Raw genomic sequence first — 19,239 nt, forward strand, 5'->3', positions numbered from 1 at the left:
AACAAACACCCTCTAGAGCTGCTGACTGGCCTGGCAGCTACAGTAAAGAATGGCTTGGCTCTACTCATCTCTTCTGTGAAGGTTGTTCCTATGAGATGATGCAATATAGACAGAGACTGAAGCAGTGCCAGAATTCCTAGGATTCTTATAAAAATAAGCATAAAAATTTAACAGCATCAGAGTGAGAAGAGCAGAACAGTCTTCAAATCATGAAGTAACTTTAAAAAATAGCCTTTTATGGAGAAAAATGTCAGTAAACACACAGATATTATAGCACTACAAGATTATTTGTAAGACCAGTGACTTAAAACAGCGAATTCATGATGAAAATGATTCTAATTAAAAAATTAGTCTCATTAATAACCAAAATAGGACCTGCAATACGACTGGCTGCAATTTCTCAAGTAAGATTCCATCTACTAGTGCTGTTTATACTTAACATACACTCACATTCATTTCTTACAATTTATGAATTTAAGTTTCAGGAAGAATACTTTTTTAGTATTTGGGTTATTTTAATATATGTCAATTACTTAGTAAAGGTTAAATAATTTAAAGGTTAACTTAATGAGTTTTCAGTAATATCATTATAATAGCATAAAAACATGCTGCTTTTGAGAAAATAAAAATATACATTAAAAAACCCAATACAATGTTTTAGTAAAATAGTAAGGAAATTTGTCTCATTATGTACATATGCATGTGTATGAATTTTTATATATATATATGTACTTTTCAGTAGCAGAAATGTATTTCTGCAGGACAGAAAATGTACTCTAGAAAAACAGAAGCAAAGGATATATACACTGTAAGGGCAAACTCAGTAAATTAGATACAATTTTATTACTCAGTAATGAGGGACCGGTTTACAATGATGTGACAATGGTAGCAAAAATAGTAGGAAGGAGTTCAGCACTCAAAGTATCAAATAAATAAAGCTTAGTGATTCATTAAATATTCTGATATTATACAGGATCAAAACTTTCAACACTTCCATGGGTCCTTAACTGATATCTTTCAGATAAGCTATATAATCTAGATAGTTAAGAAATTGCTTGCTGACATCATACTTTAAAGGAATTACCTGGCACAGGAAACTCTACTCAATACTCTGTAATGACCTATATGGGAATAGAACCTAAAAGAGTGGGTATATGTATAACTGACTCACTCTGCCATACAGCAGAAACCAGCACACTGTTGTAAATCAACCATACGCTAATAAAAATTAATTTTAAAAAAGGAGTTATCTTGGAAAACAAAAAATGTTACATAACTTATTTTCCAAAGCCACATGGATTCAAAATATAATATGGTCTCTTAAGAATAATGGAAAATATTGGCCTACCATCTTGCTATCATTCTGGCTTGTACTTTATATATTCAAAAATTTTTCACAACCAGGGTATATATCTGGACCCTAGCAAGTTTATAAACATTGTAAATATGGTTCATTGAATTATCTTAATATGCTTTTGTGTAAATGGTATTACCAAAATATTTAATACTTTTAATATAAAAATTAAATAAGTACTCCCATCATTTACTTTATCTCAGAAACTAGACTTGTAGTTGGGCTCCAGATGTACTGAGTAGTCATAGGTCATTTTTGTTGTGTAGTCTCAAGGCAAAAGGAGATTAACAGAAAGATGAACATGGGTTTTATAGTAACTAAACACATGACACCCAAGATAGGGATCTAAAGATTAAGCACATATTCAATTACTTATTCAACATGTGACCTTTAGAGCACACACTATTTCATTTGTTCTTTATCTTTGATACGATTAATTGCATCTGATTTTTGTAGTAAGGCAAAAGACAGACATCTCCTTTTCCTTGGCTTTAATTAGTCTCAAATTCAAGAAGAGAGAATAATGCTTGTTTCATAAAAGGTTAATGTCAATATTAGGACAGGTTTTTGTTTTTCTTCTGACAAATTTGTGTTTATATTAAACTCAGTGTTTACAAATACTAATCCTGAGCAAGAGTAAAAATAAGAACAGTTTTGACTAAAGAATAAAATTCCTTCATTGTTAAACCTAAACAGCTTTAAAATTCAACCATGGAATATAAAATTGATAAGACTGGAATTCAGACTTCAGATGTCCACGGCAAACCTGAATACTCTGAGAAAGAACATACACGTAGTAGTAGATTTAAAAACAAAACAGTAAAAAGCATCAAAAATTGATGCACCTGGGTTTTGTTAAATATAACAAAGGTTACTCAGTCCTTCATGGATAAACCTAGCTGGAGAACACCGAACAGTGTACTGCATTAAACAGACCCCTCAGGAAGGCAACACTGGATTTCTCTTTTTAGATAGACAGAGACTGCTCCTCCCCACCTCCCCCAAAACAGTCAAAGACATAAAAGACACATTTGGAAATACAATATGAATCCTGTTTTGTGGGGCTTTTTGTTTGGGGGTTTTTTGTTTGTTTTTGGCTGTGCTGAGCGGCTTGCAGGATCTTAGTTCCCTGGCCGGGGACTGAACTCAAGCAGAGATTAAACCTGGGCCATAGCAGTGAAGGCGCTGAGTGGAATTCCCTTGTTGTTTTTTCTTTTTTTTAAATCATGTCTTTAAGAAAGCAGAAAGTTGGCCACTTAGGAAACTACAGTGAATTACTTGAGTTTTTAGGTACAGCTCCTGCCTCATGAACAATAAAAGCCTTCTACTCAGCAAAGCAGTATTATGACAAAGTATTTATACACCAGTAAAAGCACTGAGTATGGGCTTGGCAACACAAGTCAACTGAAACCAAGCTCTTAAGGATACTTTTCATCCGTGTGGTGAAAAAGTGCATGGGAGTGGGAAACGCTGGCACAGCAAGGATCCTCTCACAGTGTTAGGGCCTGTCGACCTAGGAGCGGTCAGCTCCAAGTCAGGGTGGTGAGCACTGGGCAATGACATCGACATAAGGCATGGCCCAAGGCACTTCTTCAACATGCCTTTTCTTTTATTCCAGCTGTCTCTCTTCCTCTTCATCTGCTTCTTCAATGACCTGAATCTCATCTCCTTGAGGTAAGGAAGAATTCTCCATCTGCAGTTTATTCCCATCAGCTTTACATTTCTCTTCTTCCTCTATGATTTCCTTCCATATCTTGTGGTTTTCGGTGAGATGGTGCATTAGCTGACAAAATATTTGCCGTCTGCCTTTCCGTCTTTGTGGTTCTGTGAAATTTAACACATGTGTATTCTAATCATAGCAATATGATTCAATCATTCAATAAATATCTGAGCGCCTGTTACATCCCAGGCATTTATTTAAGCACTGGGTTTAAAGTTATAGTAAGATTAAAATAATCTCTGCACCATGGGGCTCTCCTTCTAGTGGGAAGACCTAGATAAGCAAAGAAGCAAGACACTCGTGTGTTGGATAGTGTTAAGTATTATGGTAAAAAATAAGGTATTAGGGAAGATGGTGGGGGTGGGAGTTGTGGGGCAAAAGGAGGATAGTATTGAAATTTCAAATGATAATAATGCAAAGTTAAAAACCATCCTTCTAAGGGATTTTTTAAAAAGGTGTTGAATTAAACACAATTATCAAAATTTTGGTGAGCATAAATAATTTTTACAAGTCAACTTTCCCAAGATGACATCAGATGGAAATGCCATACAATTACTCTTCACTATGCTACTCCTGAATACAAGGTAGGGTGGGGAAAAGTTCTTTTATTATCTTGTTCCACGCTATGTTATCTGTTCTGATTTATATAGCATGCTTGGGAAACAAAAACAGCTAGATATAATTTAAACCCTACATTAAAGAGCAAATAACTAGTTTAATTTATAGTTGCAAAGGTGACAATGTCTTTTTCATCTTCCATTTACACTCGTTGGTTTATATTGCTTTATATAGAAAAACTATGCCTTACAATTTGGTACTTCAAAGCCATAATGCTATAAAGCTTGGTTTTCCTCAGAGTCAAAAGAGTATATATTTTCCTCTTCTCCCAACTGGGTTGAATGAACTATTCCCAAGTCTATATGAAGGGTATGTTAACAGGAGTGCATGGTGTGAGAAGGGGTTAGGCAAAGGAGGACTAGTCCTTGAGACCAGCCACCTCACCTAAGTTCAGATTTGGCAACAGCTCCATCATGCGTGCACAGGCAGAGCCTGCTGAAGAGCACTGGCTGGAGGACAGCATCTCCAGAGATGCTGCTTTAACTCAGAATGCTTGTTGTATGATAGCATTCACATGGTGCCCAAGCAGTAGCTACTCAAACCGAGATTATTCAGTCTGCACACTTAGACAGTACTTAAGATATAACTACTGTATCTTTAAAAGGAAAGACCCAAATCCAAATTAAATGGACATTTGCAATTAACAACATTAAAGAAACGACAGTATCCCTATATTCTTACTAGAATTTAGATTGTCCTCTATTTCTTCATCCTCTGTATCTAATTCTTCAGCATCTTCTTCCTCATAACAACTTTCAGTATCATCGTCCTCTTCTGATTCTATCCACTGACCCGGTAGCAGACCAGCAGCGTCATAGGAGTTACACAGGGGACCCACTATGTGGGTGATAAAAGATTCCTGGAGTTTTGCTAGTTGAGGAGAAGAACGATCCATGAAGGGACTGATGGGCAAACCAAGATTTGCTTCTTCATCTCCCTGATCATATTAAAAAGGAAAGTACATCTTTAACTGCTGAGAGAATCACTGAGCTTTGTTGTTAAAATTTACCTTGAGGTTTTTTTAATCAAGAACAGTCTAACTCAAAATAATTTTTAGAAAGAAGTATCAATGAAAATTACTCTGTCATTCCAACTATAAAACTTTTTCTACTATTTGAAAAATCCTAAACAAGACTTTATTCTCACACTCCCAGTCAACCAGTATGGTTGATATACAGGCAGCAAGAAAAATATACATCTTTTCAACTAAGTTAAGCAAATAGTTATGAACAAATCAAAATTATACTACTAGAATATATAAATTCTATATAAATTGTCAAAATTCTATAGTATCAGACATAGATCCTCTTTCCCCTAGGGGGGAGATGGTATAATAGAAACATTTTTTGTTGCAGTTGTACCTCAAATGTAGAATTGACTTTTCTAATGCTTTTCAACATCTCCCTTTTTTTTGTAACAGCAGAACCCTTTAATGAATCTAAATTAGAATATGTAAAACAGAAAGAGGTAGAGCAATTGTGTTTGAGGTGTTTTGAGGTGAGGATTTGCCCCAACTGCCTGGCCCCCAGGGCTCTGGAGAGCACAGCTGGAGATCAGACACATGATTTCAGAACCTCCTTTGCTGCCTACAGCCTGTGTGGTGCTGGGCCAGCTCTATGCCTAATTCACGTGTAAGATGTGAATAATCATCTACAGGGTTGCTATAGGATGACAAGCAGTATATATTGAGCACGGTGCTGAGCAGTCCTCAAACAGTAGTAACAATATTAACATTTTAGTGCCGAGTATCTGAACTGGTGGAGGGTGAATACTCTTCACAGTGCACAAGTTCTGTAGGCAAGCAGTGTGTATCTGTGCTGAGCCAACACAATCCTGAGGAGACAACCAGAAACTGTCCTGAGATTAAAAAACTTACATGGCTTTGTTTCCTGTGAGGATGAACATTAATAATATTTAAAAAATGTATCTAGGTGGGTTTATTCATAGGATTCTACAGTTTCGTACATTTGACTTTTAAATAGGAATTTGGTTTTTCTAAGCCCATGGCATGTAATGGGCTTTTTGCAACCTCTTGGAATTCTCCAGGCCAGAATACTGGAGTGAGTAGCCTTTCCCTTCTCCAGGGGATCTTCCCAAGGATTGAAGCCAGGTCTCCCGCCTTGCAGGAGGATTCTTTACAAGCTGAGCCACAAGGGAAGCCCAAGAATACTGGAGTGGGTAGCCTATCCCTTCTCCAGAGGATCTTCCTGCATTGCAGGTGGATTCTTTACCAACTGAGCTATCAAGGAAGCCTGATGTAATGGCTATAGAAGTACAAATAAAGACAGTATAATGAAATTAATTAAAAAAAAGGTTGAGCAAGGTTAGAAATTTGCATCCGTATCTAAAGAAAGCTGAATAGCATAACAAGACAGAAGGAAATCTGATGGTTTTGATGAGGGCTGACTTCCTATACACATTTAACCTTCATGACCACTGTGTTAGGGTTATCAAGTATATCATTTTTCTCCTTTGACACAGGAATAATGAAACTTAGAAAGATTAAGTGAAACTGTCTGAAATATTGTTTTTTTGTGTGACCTGGAATTATAATATTTTATTGAGCACTTATGTGTCAGAAAACTGTTATAAGAACTTGACATGTATTAATTCACTTAATCCACAAAGCAACCTTATGAGGTAGGTACCATCAATATTCCTGTTTTCTCAATGAGGAAATTGAGGCACAGAGAGGTTAAGTAACTTACCCAAGGTCACATTGCTGGTAAGGAAGAAGAGCCAGGATTCAACCTCAGGCATGGCTTCCAAGTTTGCTTAATAAGAATTAATCTCTATACTTTAAAGATATATTATAAAATGCATCTAAATGAAATTATCTCATTTTCTTTCACTGAATTAGTGGATTTTCTAAAACGGGCATTTTCTACCACTTTATTACTAATGTTTGTACAGATAATATAAAGACAGAATTTTCCCTAGCATAAAATTCTTTTGTGAATATGAACTGAAGCCTGAGGCAGTCTTCAATTATCTCTGAGAATGAGGATAGGAATATGCAAACCACTATACATACTGCAATCTACAAATTAAATATTTATAACTTTATTTCTTAAAATTATACATAATTTAGTTCAAATGTATCAGTGAAAATTATTCTAAGATTATTACTAAGATTTTACTAATCTGTTTTCATAATTACACAGTATGGTATTTTGTTAACTTGTAAACAGCACAGTATACACTATTTTATTGGGATGTTTAGCTAAGGTAGGTGAAAGACATGGTACATTTGCTGGTCACTCAGTACAGTCTGGGTGTGACAAGGTGTAACAGATAAGTGTGCATGGTTTGTAAGTATGCAGTGCGTCACTCCTACCAGAGTAGCAACTCATGGTGAGAAAGCCCTGACCCAGAAGTTTACTTGGTAAACCTCTTGATCTTTCTTGATCAGGGTCTAGTAAGGATTCCCAAGGAATACAATTCCAGTTAAGAGTATGTATGTTATTTTGTATTTGAGATAATGTAACATTAGACTTGTGGGGAAATCAGTATTTTTCTACAGTGTAGGGAGCCTCAAAATTGTACAAAAAAATAGGTAAAGACTGCAAAATAGTAGGATCATTTTAAAGACAACATTTAAAAACCCATGAAAAAACAGCATGTTGATATCTTAGAACCCTGAAAGCCACTGAGTGTCTACTTTGTCCCCATTTCTAGCTCTGATTTCTTACCCTTTGCCAGGACTTTGATCCTACATAACCCATCAACCCAGTTGATGTTTCTAAGGCAGTCTTTCTATAGCAGAGTTGAAAATGGCTTGATACTTTAAAAATACAGTCTAAATATATGCTGAATCAACTAAACAGCTTCTTTTGGAAATAAATTATGCTTAGGTTATATAGGTTTTCAAGGTTGAAAGGGATCTTGGAATCATAATGTAGTCTTCCCTTAGCTCTAGACTGGAGTATATTCAACCTACTCCAGATTGACAATAAGCTATTACTTTTTTTTTTTTTTTAACTTCTGTCTTTCAATTTTAGCAACAAAGGCAAAGGAGCTGAGACAATATTAAAACCAGAGCAAATGCAACAATTTCTAACCATTTTTGGTTAAAGCAACTCATTTCAAGTATTTAATGTAGCTGTCCAAATCCAAAAGGCAGTGTCTTCAGATGACAGCTCTTAAAAGTCCCACCAATCCCATGTTTCAACTTACCTGCTCATAAAATTCATTGACAATGCCTTCTGTCCATTTCAAATGCAAGTCTCGAACTTTGGTTGGGCCATTAATATCTGCCAGTTTGATGCACACCTGGCACACTAAGAGGCGATCATTTTCATTACTCCATTCTATACCGTTACTATTTACATCATTGGCCTATCATTGGAAAAACAGAATTATTGTAGGTACTGAGGGCACAAGAGTCTGTTTTTTGTTTTGTTTATTTTTGGCTGCGCTGTTTGGCTTGTGGTATCTTAGTTCCCTGATTAGGGTTTGAATCCTCACCCATGGCAGTGAAAGCATGGAGTCCTAACCACTGGACTGCCAGGGAATTCCCCAACTTTTGTTTTTTACTGGATTATCTTAAAACTGTTTCCTGTCCTCTGGACAGGAAGGAATTTCAATAAATGTTTCTTTTGTTTGTGCCATGACATGTACCTCTATGGGTTAAATTTCTCTTTGAAGTGTCATTTACAGCTTTGTTTCAGTGGAAGGAGAGCACTGTATTATACAAGCAGAACAAACCATGAGTTTCAATATTTGTGATTACTGCAGAAAATTATAATTTGTGTATATTGTATATTGTACATATTAGTATATATGACATAAAATATATATGTATATGCAAAAGCAAATCATATAAGAATTGTAACTATTTGTCTCAGAAAGGCATGCTTAAAGATCTAACTGCAAAAGGCACAGTGATATAGCTGAAAGAATACAAGTCTTAAAAGCTGATCTCTATGGTTCTAAATCCTGCCTTAGTATGATTTACCAATCATTGAGTAATGCTGGAAAAATTACTTGAGCTCTTTGAGTCTATCTTTCTTCATCTATAAAATAGGAAAAATAATATCAATCTAGTTGTATTGCCTGAGGATTAACGAATGAAAAATGCACAGTTCATAGTAAACGCTAACATTGTTATTTAAATAAATGGTAGTTATCAGGCAAATTACCATGCCTTTCAAGAACTCAAATTTCTCTTGTAAGAAATAAAGTGAGAGGGCCAGATTAGTGACTTTGGAACTGTACTGTAATATTAGATTTTTAGTGGCATCCACCATCCTCCCTCCTTTTTTTTTTGGCTGTGCTGCATGACTTGAGGGATCTTAGTTCCCTAGCAGATTGAACCTGGACCTCCTGGGAATTCCCTGGCATCCACCCATTTTGTTAAAGGAACTCTATGTAGACCACCACCACAGAAAACAGTTAAAAGAAAGGCAAGCTCTTAAGATTGAAAGTATGTAGTCTAGGGAATTCCCTGGTAGTCCAGTGGTTAGGACTCTGCTTTCACTGCCAAGGCCTGGGTTCAATCCCTGCTCAGGGAACTAAGATCTGCAAGCTGTTCCCCATGTGTCACTCATGTGACATTTTCCTGAGACTACAAACAGATATCTCTGAGGAACACAGATTCCAAAGTTTTGGGCTAATCTTTCACCTGTAAAAAGAACTTCTGTTTACTTACTATGACTTAAGCGTTTAAATGAATTTTAAGTAAAAATAAAAATTAAATTAATAGAGCTACACAGCTATGAAGTAAGTTTAAAGGCAAACTGATATTGTGCTGATTTTTTTCATAAATTTTTCATAAAAATTTTCATAAATTTTTTTTTTCATTTATCAATATCACAACAGTGACACATACAGGCCTCCTTCCAGGAGGTTAAGTGTGTACTCCTTTGACACCCAGCCCCTCTACCCTGAAGGTAACACCTTCCTTTAGGGCAAGGATGTTATCAAGAAAACAATGGTTTCCTGCCTGCAAAATATGGGGCCTCTTTCCCTCAGGAATCTAAAGCAGTGGTTCTCAACGGTTTTTCACCCCAACCTCTGAGGGATACAACACGCTCCCATTAGTACCACCATCACACAATGGCAGTGATCAATTCCATGGTGAATGTGAGCTCTGTGAGGACAGCAACTTCAGCCTGTGTATGCCTTATTCTTAACTAGGATGACTGCACGCAGTGGGCAGTCCTAATAGACAGCAATTCAATGAGTGCTTCATTCTCAAGTACTTCTCCATTCCCACACCAGCCAGTTAAACACTTCACAACATAGAGAAGGGAAACAGGTACAGCAAAGCAGGAATAACTGGCTTCTTAGAAACACATATTTAATTTCATAAAATGCCTTTCTTGGCACTGTGCATAACTTTCTCAAATCTGTCCCTGAAAGCTTCAACTGACATAATTGGAAATGTCACAAGCAATCGTTATTTTTGGACATGTTATAATTTTTTTAATAGTGGCATATATATTGTCTTACCAGATTTATCATGACTTCATGAGTGATATTCTGACTTAACGTTAAAAAAATACCTTTTGTCAGTAACATCGACAATAATTTCTGCTTTGAAACCAGGAATTAATTTGCATAACAAACCTTGGCATTGAATTCAGCAAGGAAATCAAAATGCTTTTTAAGATCTGTGGCAAGGATTGCTTCTATGACTAAAAAACGAAAGCGCTTGAATTCCACATTGTCAAGATTAAGAAGGAAGTTGTATTCTGGACGAGAAAGATATAGAGTCCAGGCTGATGCAGCATGATGATTTTCCAAAACAGATCTGTCGTTGTATAAGACTGCCTAAAAAGGAACAAGAAAAATGAGGCAGGCATCTCAAAAGATATTGAACTTTAGTAATAAACAGAGTTAGGATCATGTTGGAAGAATACAATGAGTATCTATTACATGCCAGGCATTTTAATACTTGTGTAGAAGGGTTGATAATTTGATAAAGGATTAGACTGAAGTGCAAAGAGGATAAGGTACACTTTTCCAGCATTCATAGCTAGTAAGTGAAAGGGTAATTTGTCTCCAAGGTTCATCTTCCTTGCAGACACCATGCTGCCTACCAAGAGATATAAAGTTGATATTTGAGGTCTGCTTCCTTAAAGCAGTGAAACTTCTCAGATAAAGCTTCTGTAAATAAAATCATCAGGGACAGAGAGAGCAGGTTTCGGGATATATTACTATTCTTTAGTTAGCATGGAATGAATGGTGGTGGTGACTTAAGCAGAGGAACCCAGAATATTCTGTGCATGGTGAGCTGGAGACCCGTAAGTATGAGAAAGGCACATCCTATACTCCCAGCTGACACAGGACCTGGGAGTCAGAGAAGTATCAAACAGGTAAAAGCACAAATCCTCTGTCCAAGTGGTGTAGATCTAGGCACTGTATTTCCCATTTCACTTCAGTGGAAGACCCTGAGGTACCTCCTCAGTAGTCTAGGATTTGGGAATATAGATTCTAAAAATCACTGGATTACAGAATTTTTAAAGCTTCTTCCATCTCTCACAAGTAAAAATTTTTTTAAATTATTAAATATGCATGGTAATTAAGATGTTTAATTTGCTTCTGTTTTATGTATTGTTTTCTTTTTCCTTTTTGGCCACAAGGCATGTGGGGTCTTAGGTCTGACCTGGGATCGAACCCCCACACCTCTGCATTGGAAAGGGAAGTCTTAACCCCTGGACTGCCAGGGAAGTCCCCCAAGCATAGTAATTATTAAAAGAACTCTTATAGCTAGTGCTAAAGGCTGAGAATAAAAAATAAAAACACTGTCCCTATTTTCATGGCACTTTCTAATGAAAAAAGACAGATAAGAATATTGTATAATCTCAGCTACAATGCATATTCTGAGCCTAGTTAGGTCATTTTACAGATCTGTAAAAATTAATTATAGTCGAGATATAAACATAGATATTTACCATTTGATTTTTTTTAAAACATCATTTGATTTTAATGTTAGCAGTGATGATTTAAACTTTGGGTCACAAAAAGGTTGAAAAAAATATATGTCCATCAGTGGGTGAATAGATAAAGAAGATGCAATATATATACACAGAGTGGAGTATTTGTTAGCCATGAGAAGGAAGGGCATCCTAGCCTGGATGGACCTTGACAACAATATGCTAAGTGAGATAAGTTAGACAGAAAAAGACAAATGCTGATATCACTTATGTTTAATCTAAAACTGAACTCTATTTACAGTAGAACTAGGTGGTTACAAGAAGATGGGGAAATTGGGAGACAGTGGTCTAAGGGCACAAACATGCATTCAGAAGATGAATGGGACTTCCTTGATGGTCCAGTGGCTAAGACTCCATGCTCCCAATGCAGGGAGCACAGAATGAGATCCCCATGCCACAACTAAAGATCCTGTATGCTGCAACGAAGATCAAAGATCCTGTGTGCATTTACTGTACAGCACAGGGAACTACAGTCAAAATCTTGTAAGAACCCTATAATGGAAAACGATCTGAAAAATAATATATGTGGTTCATGTATAACTGAATCACCTTGCTGAAACATTGTAAGTCAACTATACTTCAATAAAACTTATGTATTATGGAATAAAAAAAAAGATCCTGTGGGCAGCAACTAAGAATTAGCACAGCCAAGTAAATAAATATATATATTTTAAAGTTGAATAAGTTCTGGAGATCTAATGTACAGCATTGTGATTATACAATCCTATATTATGAACTAAAAAGTTGCTAAAGACTAGATTTTAAATATTCTTACCACACACACCAAGAAGTTAATTATGTGATGTGATGGAGGTGTTAGCTATTGCTCTGGTGGTAATCATATTACAATATACGTGTCAAATTAAAACACTGAACATGTTCAACGTCAAAGACTTGCTAAGAAGTCAACTTACATATAAAAGTGATTTAACTAACTCATGTTTAAATCCAATAAAGACTGATAAATGATCAGAACAACTTTGTTCATGAAGAAGTAATCAAACTCCCAGGTCAATAAACCACAGTGCATAATGAGTGTCCTATAAAGCTACCGGACTTAAACTCTCAGTTAATGAGATCAGTTAAAAAAACAAGAAAACAAAAACCAGTAGTTCAGAATTCCTGCAGCATCCAAATTGCCCTTTGACATTACCAAAGAAATATAAAACTGAGGATGGAAAGAAATCTGAATCAATATTAGAATCTAGATATAATCACAATACTAGAAGCTTTAAAGACATGGTAAACATGGGAATGGATTGAGGAAAGGCCATCTAAGTCATCGCCTAAGAAGGAAAAACCCACCTGGAGAATAAGGGGACGGAGGCCTCTCCTGGACCCCAGTGAACAGACTGACTACCTCATGGGTTTGTGGAGGCAAGAATCATGGAGCAGTAAGGAAGAGGCAGATTCTACTTTAGAAAGAACACTGGACGGTCACACACATAGCAACAAGCAAAGCTTAACTTCAGGGAGGAAAACATTCCAAGTAAAACAGATAATGAATGAAGCCTCAGCTGGCTTTTACTGAAGGCACCTTGACAACTAGAAAATGAAGACCGTTTCCCCCCTAATTCAGAGCTGCAGTAACTTACATTCTTTGAATTTTTGCTAAAGCAACTTGCTACCTGCTTTCTCTAACTATGAATCTTCATTGTCTCCACAAGCAAATTTCTTCTCTAACATGGTAAAGCAATTTAGTTGGTCATAAAGTTTACTTTTACCCAGAGTCAAAAAGATTTGAAATGGAATGAGGTTTAATACAAAAGGATGGGGTTAATCTTAACAAATAATAAATACTTTTCAATAAATGAGCAAAAAGAAAAACCCATCAGACATAAACACTTAGATCAAACAGGAAGCTATGACAAATCTGAACAAATGTCTCCTGTTGAACCACAAGAAAAAGGAGACGTTAAAGTAAATCTCTAGGTCACAGTCGTAAGATTATAAGAAGGTATTTTAATCTTTCTGAAGTGAAGAATCTTGGATTAAGAAGGACTGTTTTCATTAAAAAACTAATATTCCTAACTGAAAAGAAAATCCAATAGAGGCAGTAAACAAATTAGGTGCAGCAGAAAACAATGCAGCTACTTTTTTTTTTAAGAAGTGCTTCTCTTTAAAGAAACAGTTTTGATAAGCAGCTTCCATCTAGGGACTCCTTTACCCTCAAGTTCTGCGTCCTAAGATTTCTGGTGATTAATCCTGTGTCTTCTAAGACCCTTGTCATAGTTTATCACTCTTGTTTTGCCTAAAACACATTTTTATGTACCTTTCTCAGATAGGATGGATGGAACATGATTTTTTTAAATCTTTGTATACCCGAGACTCTCTATTTTGCTCTTAACACTCAACTGTAGCTTAGCTGGATACAGAACTCTTAACTTGAAAATAATCCTTCTATGCCAGCACCATCTCCTCCCCTGTTTTACATTTTTCCTAGCATTTATAATCATCTCTCTTTTACACACACACACTTGTTGGTTTTTTCTTTACTAGAATGTGAGTTCCATATGGGCAGAATGTATTTTTTGCCTGTTTTGTTCAACAGTATTGCCTAGAATAGTGCCTGTCCTTCAGTATGCATTTCATAGCCTTGTGTAAGTTTTACTGCTAAGTCTCTTTAATTGGGAAGGATGAGTAGGAGGCCTGTTAATGTGGGTGGGGCTTGTTTACCCAGCAGGTTTTGCTTTGGAATTACCAGTGTGATTTCCAAAATGAGAAGGATTTACTCTGGAGTACTAAATCTCTTTGGCCATTTCCTTCAGTATTTAAGAGATGTGTTTTCTGCCTAGAAGTGAATAGATAAGTCACGGTAGCCTTGCTTTAAGGTGTATGGTGTATGTTATATGGGAGAGGTGTGTGTGCATGTGTGTAGCAGACAAGGGCAATGGCATCAGGAGTCGCCAGGGTTCCACTCAAACCTTGGCTTCCTTTCTAGTGTATTTTAATATCATTATATTTGCCCACATGATTTTCATTTTCCAAAAACAGTATGAAATTCTTTAACTTACTGGTGATAATATCCTTCTGCCTACTCCCCTCTGTTGTAATGCGTTTTATCTTTTATTATTATTTTGATCAGGAGGAAAGGGGGGGAAACGTACCTGCTTAGTTGCCATCTTGATCCATATTTGGGAGGACAAATGTTTATGACTGTCTCAGATCTATAGTTCTCAGTATTGTTTCCTTTGACCCCAAATCAAAATGTTTTGGCCAACTGCACTGGCAAAAAAGTTCGTTCAGTTTTAAGTACAAATAAAAGACATATATTTCATTTTCACCAAGAACTTTATTGAATGTGTTCACTAACCGAACAAACTTTTTGGCCAATCCAACTCAAACGGTAATATCTCAATCACTAATCAGCATCTTCCAGCCATCCATTCATTTGAAAATAGCTCAGAAATCTCTTATAATTTTAATACTGATGTCCCTCCAGGATAAACTTGACTGAATGTTTCCCCTTCTATGGCAGGGATTCAAAATAGTCTTCCTAAGTCTTCCCACACACTTCCCTTACCATGAGAAAGGAGAATGCTTGGTCCTATTGGTGGTATTATGCCCTATTGTCCCTTTTTATCATACACCAGAGAAATAATATCTTTCACTAATTATGGCCTGATTAGACTTATTGAGCTTCCTAAAATGAGAGAGACTGCTTTATTACCTAATAAACAGGTTAAGCCTCACGTTTTCACAAGAGTCCTTATCTCATAGGCACTGGCTGAAGAAGGTCTGGTGAACCTCATTACTTTGGGAACAATAGAGTATATTTCAGACAAGCTTAGCAGCCCAGCAGAGCAAAGAAATTAGGCATCCTTCAACATTCAGTATATGTTTCCTGAATGCCTTTTGTGTGCTAGGCATCATTCTAGGTATTAGGGAATAAAAGAAAAATGTCTGGCCTCATAGAAATTCATATTCCACTAAAATATACACAACAAAATACATAGTATGCTAAATGGTCGCTGCTGTGGAAAAAACAGAGGAGGAACATAACGAGTGTCATGGAGGAGCTTTTGAAATTTTAGGTGGAAGGAAGTCACAAAGTGATCTTTATAGATGTGTAGGGAAGGAGCACTGCGGGCGAGAGAACAGAAGGAGGCCAGGTTCTCAGAAAGGGAGTGTGCCTGGGACACAGGAGGAAATAGCAAGGAACCCAGTGAGGCTAGACCTGAGTGAGTTTAAAGAGAACTAATGGGGGCTAAGTCGTGTAGGACCTTCTGAGCCACTGTAATGACTGTCTTTTACTAGGAGTGAGGGTTCAGGGCAGAACAGGGCCCCTCTGGCTGCTGTGTGTTGAACCCGGACTGAAGAGCATCAGGAAGTAAGCGCAGAGACCAGGGAAAAGGCTATACTTTTTCACAGCTGAACTCTCTGATCAATTTCCTTTTCATTCCGGCCCTTCTCACTGCTTCATCTCTTGGCTGTCCTTAACAATGAGAGTTTAGAAATAACATATAGTTATTGACAGTGTCTAGACTTTATGTTTGTATTTTGTTCAGGACAACAGTTTTGAGTACATATAAATTATTGAATACATTCATGTGTCATTGTTTTAAACTATCTGCAGTGCAAGACAAACAACACTAGAATTCACTGACTTGTAATAGCCTTGAAGAAGAGGTAATATACAAGTCTGACTCACCTATACTCAATGCTGATCAAGAGAGAATGAAAGTAGAGAGTGGAATAGAATAGTAAATAATTTCTGTCTACGTGATAATCTGATCCAGCAGAAAACTTCCCAAATATTATCTCTTTTTACCCATACTCACATCAGGTACATATTTTGAGGTTCAGAAAGTAAGGGTTAATGGCCTAATGTCACACAGCTAATAGTGGGTAACCAGAAATCAAGCGCAGGTCTCTCCATCCCAAGACTAGTACTTTTTCTATTGTGCCAGTCTGTGACTTGCTATAGAACTAGGATTTTCAAAGATTATGAAGTGCTAGGCTAGAGAAAATGGGCATCTGATTCTTGCAGAGTGGGATTGCAAATGAGGAAATGTGCTTATAAGTGGGTTCAGTTCAGTTCAGTCGCTCAGTCATGTCCGACTCTTTGCAACCCCATGAATCGCAGGATGCCAGGCCTCCCTGTCCATCACCAACTCCCGGAGTTCACTCAGACTCATGTCCATCGAGTCAGTGATGCCATCCAGCCATCTCATCCTCTGTCGTCCCCTTCTCCTCCTGCCCCCAATATAAGTGGGTAATATCTCCCAAAGCAATTCTTAGAAAGTGGAAAAACATTAATATCTAGATTGAAATTCATCTAAAAGTTACCTGGAAATCATGAGCTATGAATAAAGTCTAATTAGAGAAAATGATTTACCTAGCACTTTTAATTTTCTCTCTCTCTCTGCATCCTATTCTTGTTCTGGCTAGAGAAACTATCTCCTATATTTTAAGTGCTGGGAGTGTGTGAAAGAAAGAGAAATGAGAAGAGGAACAGGGAGAATGGCTATAAAAGATGAAAGAATCAGAACTGAGGTTTGAACGTAGAGCAACAAAGTGAGGAAGTAAGACGAATTCAGTAAACAATATGGACAACTTGCTCTTTGTAAGCCAGGCAGGCAGGCAGAAATACAAAGCTGACATTTCAGGAATCATCTGCCTAAACAAAAACTCACAACCATACTTTTTGTTTTTTAGTTGCTAAGTCATCACACTAAATTCTGCTTAAAACCAAGCACAGCCATCCCTCAGTATCTTCAGGGAATTGGTTCTAGGACCCCTGCAGATGCTCATATAAAATATATATAAAGTAATGCAGTATTTTCATATAACCTACGCACATCCACTGTATACTTTAAATCTTCTCTAGATTACTTATAATACCTAATACAATGTAAACAGTTACTAGTATGCAGTAAATTTAAGTTTTGCTTTTTGGAACTTTCTGGAATTCTTAAAATTTTCAAATATTTTTGATCTGCAGTTGATTGAATCCAGGGAGGCAGAACTCCTGGATATGGAGGGCTGCCTGTATTTAGTTCCAAGTCCTAATATTTAAAGCTATTATAATTACAGCATCCATTTGTTGGAAACTCCTACCTCTTATGCAAATTGTGACCCTAAAGAAATCTTGCACCTTATCAACTGTACTGAATTCAAAAACAATGTACTAGAAGATTTTTTACATATATGAATATATGCTGAGCTAAGAGAATGCATATTATGGCATGTCTTAGAGGACAAAAAGAGGATAACAAAAATAATAACAATTCTCAGTTATTACAGTTTTTAGGCATATGAAGGATATGGCTAGAAGGAAGAGTAAGTCTTAACAGCTAGTCAAAATCTTACCAATTTGATCAAAGGCAAAGATACTGACAGCACAGGACTCCAGAATTTTATAAAAACAGTGAATTATTCTTTCAGGAATATTTTTATTTATCTTCCAGTTGAATATCTTTCCCTAACTCTTTAGCACATGTCATAACAACGTGTTTTATCCAACAGCAAAATGCTTCAACTGAAGAATGGTGTGCAAAGGGAAATGTAGCCTGGCTGTAAAATCTCAGCATCATTCCTCAGACTTTCTGAAAGTTATCTCCTACCTGAGGGGCATTGGTAGCCACTAGGAACGCATTTGTCCGTCCCGGGTGGTCGTAGTCATGCATGGCAGCTGCCACATACAGAGCCATCAGTTCCAGCGCAGGAATGTTTGAAGATAGACAGCCATAGCTCTCATCTGGAATCGAGCAGCTCCTCGACGAAATGTAAGCAATTCGCTCAGGGTTAATTGCTGAGGAACAAGCAAAATGAAAGAGCATTACATATAAAATCCTTACGGTGAGGCTAAAAGGAGCTTCCCAAAGGTAATATGATCATCTTATTTGTTGACTTACCTAAGAAATACTCTCTAAACATGGACATAAAATAGTATGCTATTTCCAACATACATGCTAACAGAGAGGAGCAGTGTTAAACACGACATGACAGGATTCTCATGATGCTCTGTTAACTCAAGCTAGTGGTTATCCTTAGAAACCTCTGATTTTCTAAACTTTTGTTATTTAAAGGTTAAACATAATGGCCAGAGTAATAGGAAAAAACAATCTAGAGAATAAAATTACATGAAACACTATAGAGACTTAGGAACTTAATATATTAACAAAGCAAGCATTTCAACATACATGCTTTTCAAATCTTACCCAAATAGATTTCCTTTCATTTGTAACCCTGACTACACTACTTCCTCTTCTTTTTCCTTCCATGAAGCCCCTTATAAAATACTGTAAAGAAAAACTCTGAAAACTGAAAAGGTATGGAAAACTGAGGAGTGATCCAGTCAGTATAATTCTTTGTATCTTCTAGTTAGAAACAATAATTTTACTCTCAGCACTGTGCTTTTGATGTCCTTAACACCTTACCATTTGTTTCTCCTTTTTTGGTAATTTGGTGGCTATACCTATTTAGATGGTCACTCAAATTGTTATTGCTAAAGGTATCTTAAAGTATTAAGAAGGAAATAATAAAGTATATTGTGAGTAGACAGCAAAGAAAACCACAAAGATATCAGAGAGATACAAAATTTCATTGGTTGTGTTCAGCAGGGGAAACAGAATAATGTCCTGACTTGTCAAAGTCCAAAAGGA

The 19,239-nt window shown here is 36.6% G+C and overlaps 1 protein-coding gene across 1 annotated transcript in view; it reads right to left on the reverse strand.

The window, feature by feature from the left end:
• Positions 1 to 824: 824 nt before the first annotated feature.
• Positions 825 to 19,239, reverse strand: part of PDE3B (phosphodiesterase 3B) — a 162,027-nt gene continuing 143,612 nt past the window's right edge. Inside the window, exons 12-16 of the mRNA XM_002693045.7 lie at positions 18,199 to 18,386; positions 10,263 to 10,466; positions 7,869 to 8,030; positions 4,374 to 4,629; positions 825 to 3,178 (exon numbers count right to left, since the gene is read on the reverse strand). Of these exons, the coding sequence (XP_002693091.1) occupies positions 2,964 to 3,178; positions 4,374 to 4,629; positions 7,869 to 8,030; positions 10,263 to 10,466; positions 18,199 to 18,386 (1,025 nt within the window). The 3' untranslated portion in view covers positions 825 to 2,963. The remainder of the gene's footprint in view (positions 3,179 to 4,373; positions 4,630 to 7,868; positions 8,031 to 10,262; positions 10,467 to 18,198; positions 18,387 to 19,239) is intronic.

Source organism: Bos taurus, chromosome 15, assembly GCF_002263795.3.
Source record: "Bos taurus isolate L1 Dominette 01449 registration number 42190680 breed Hereford chromosome 15, ARS-UCD2.0, whole genome shotgun sequence".
Lineage (NCBI taxonomy): Eukaryota > Metazoa > Chordata > Mammalia > Artiodactyla > Bovidae > Bos > Bos taurus.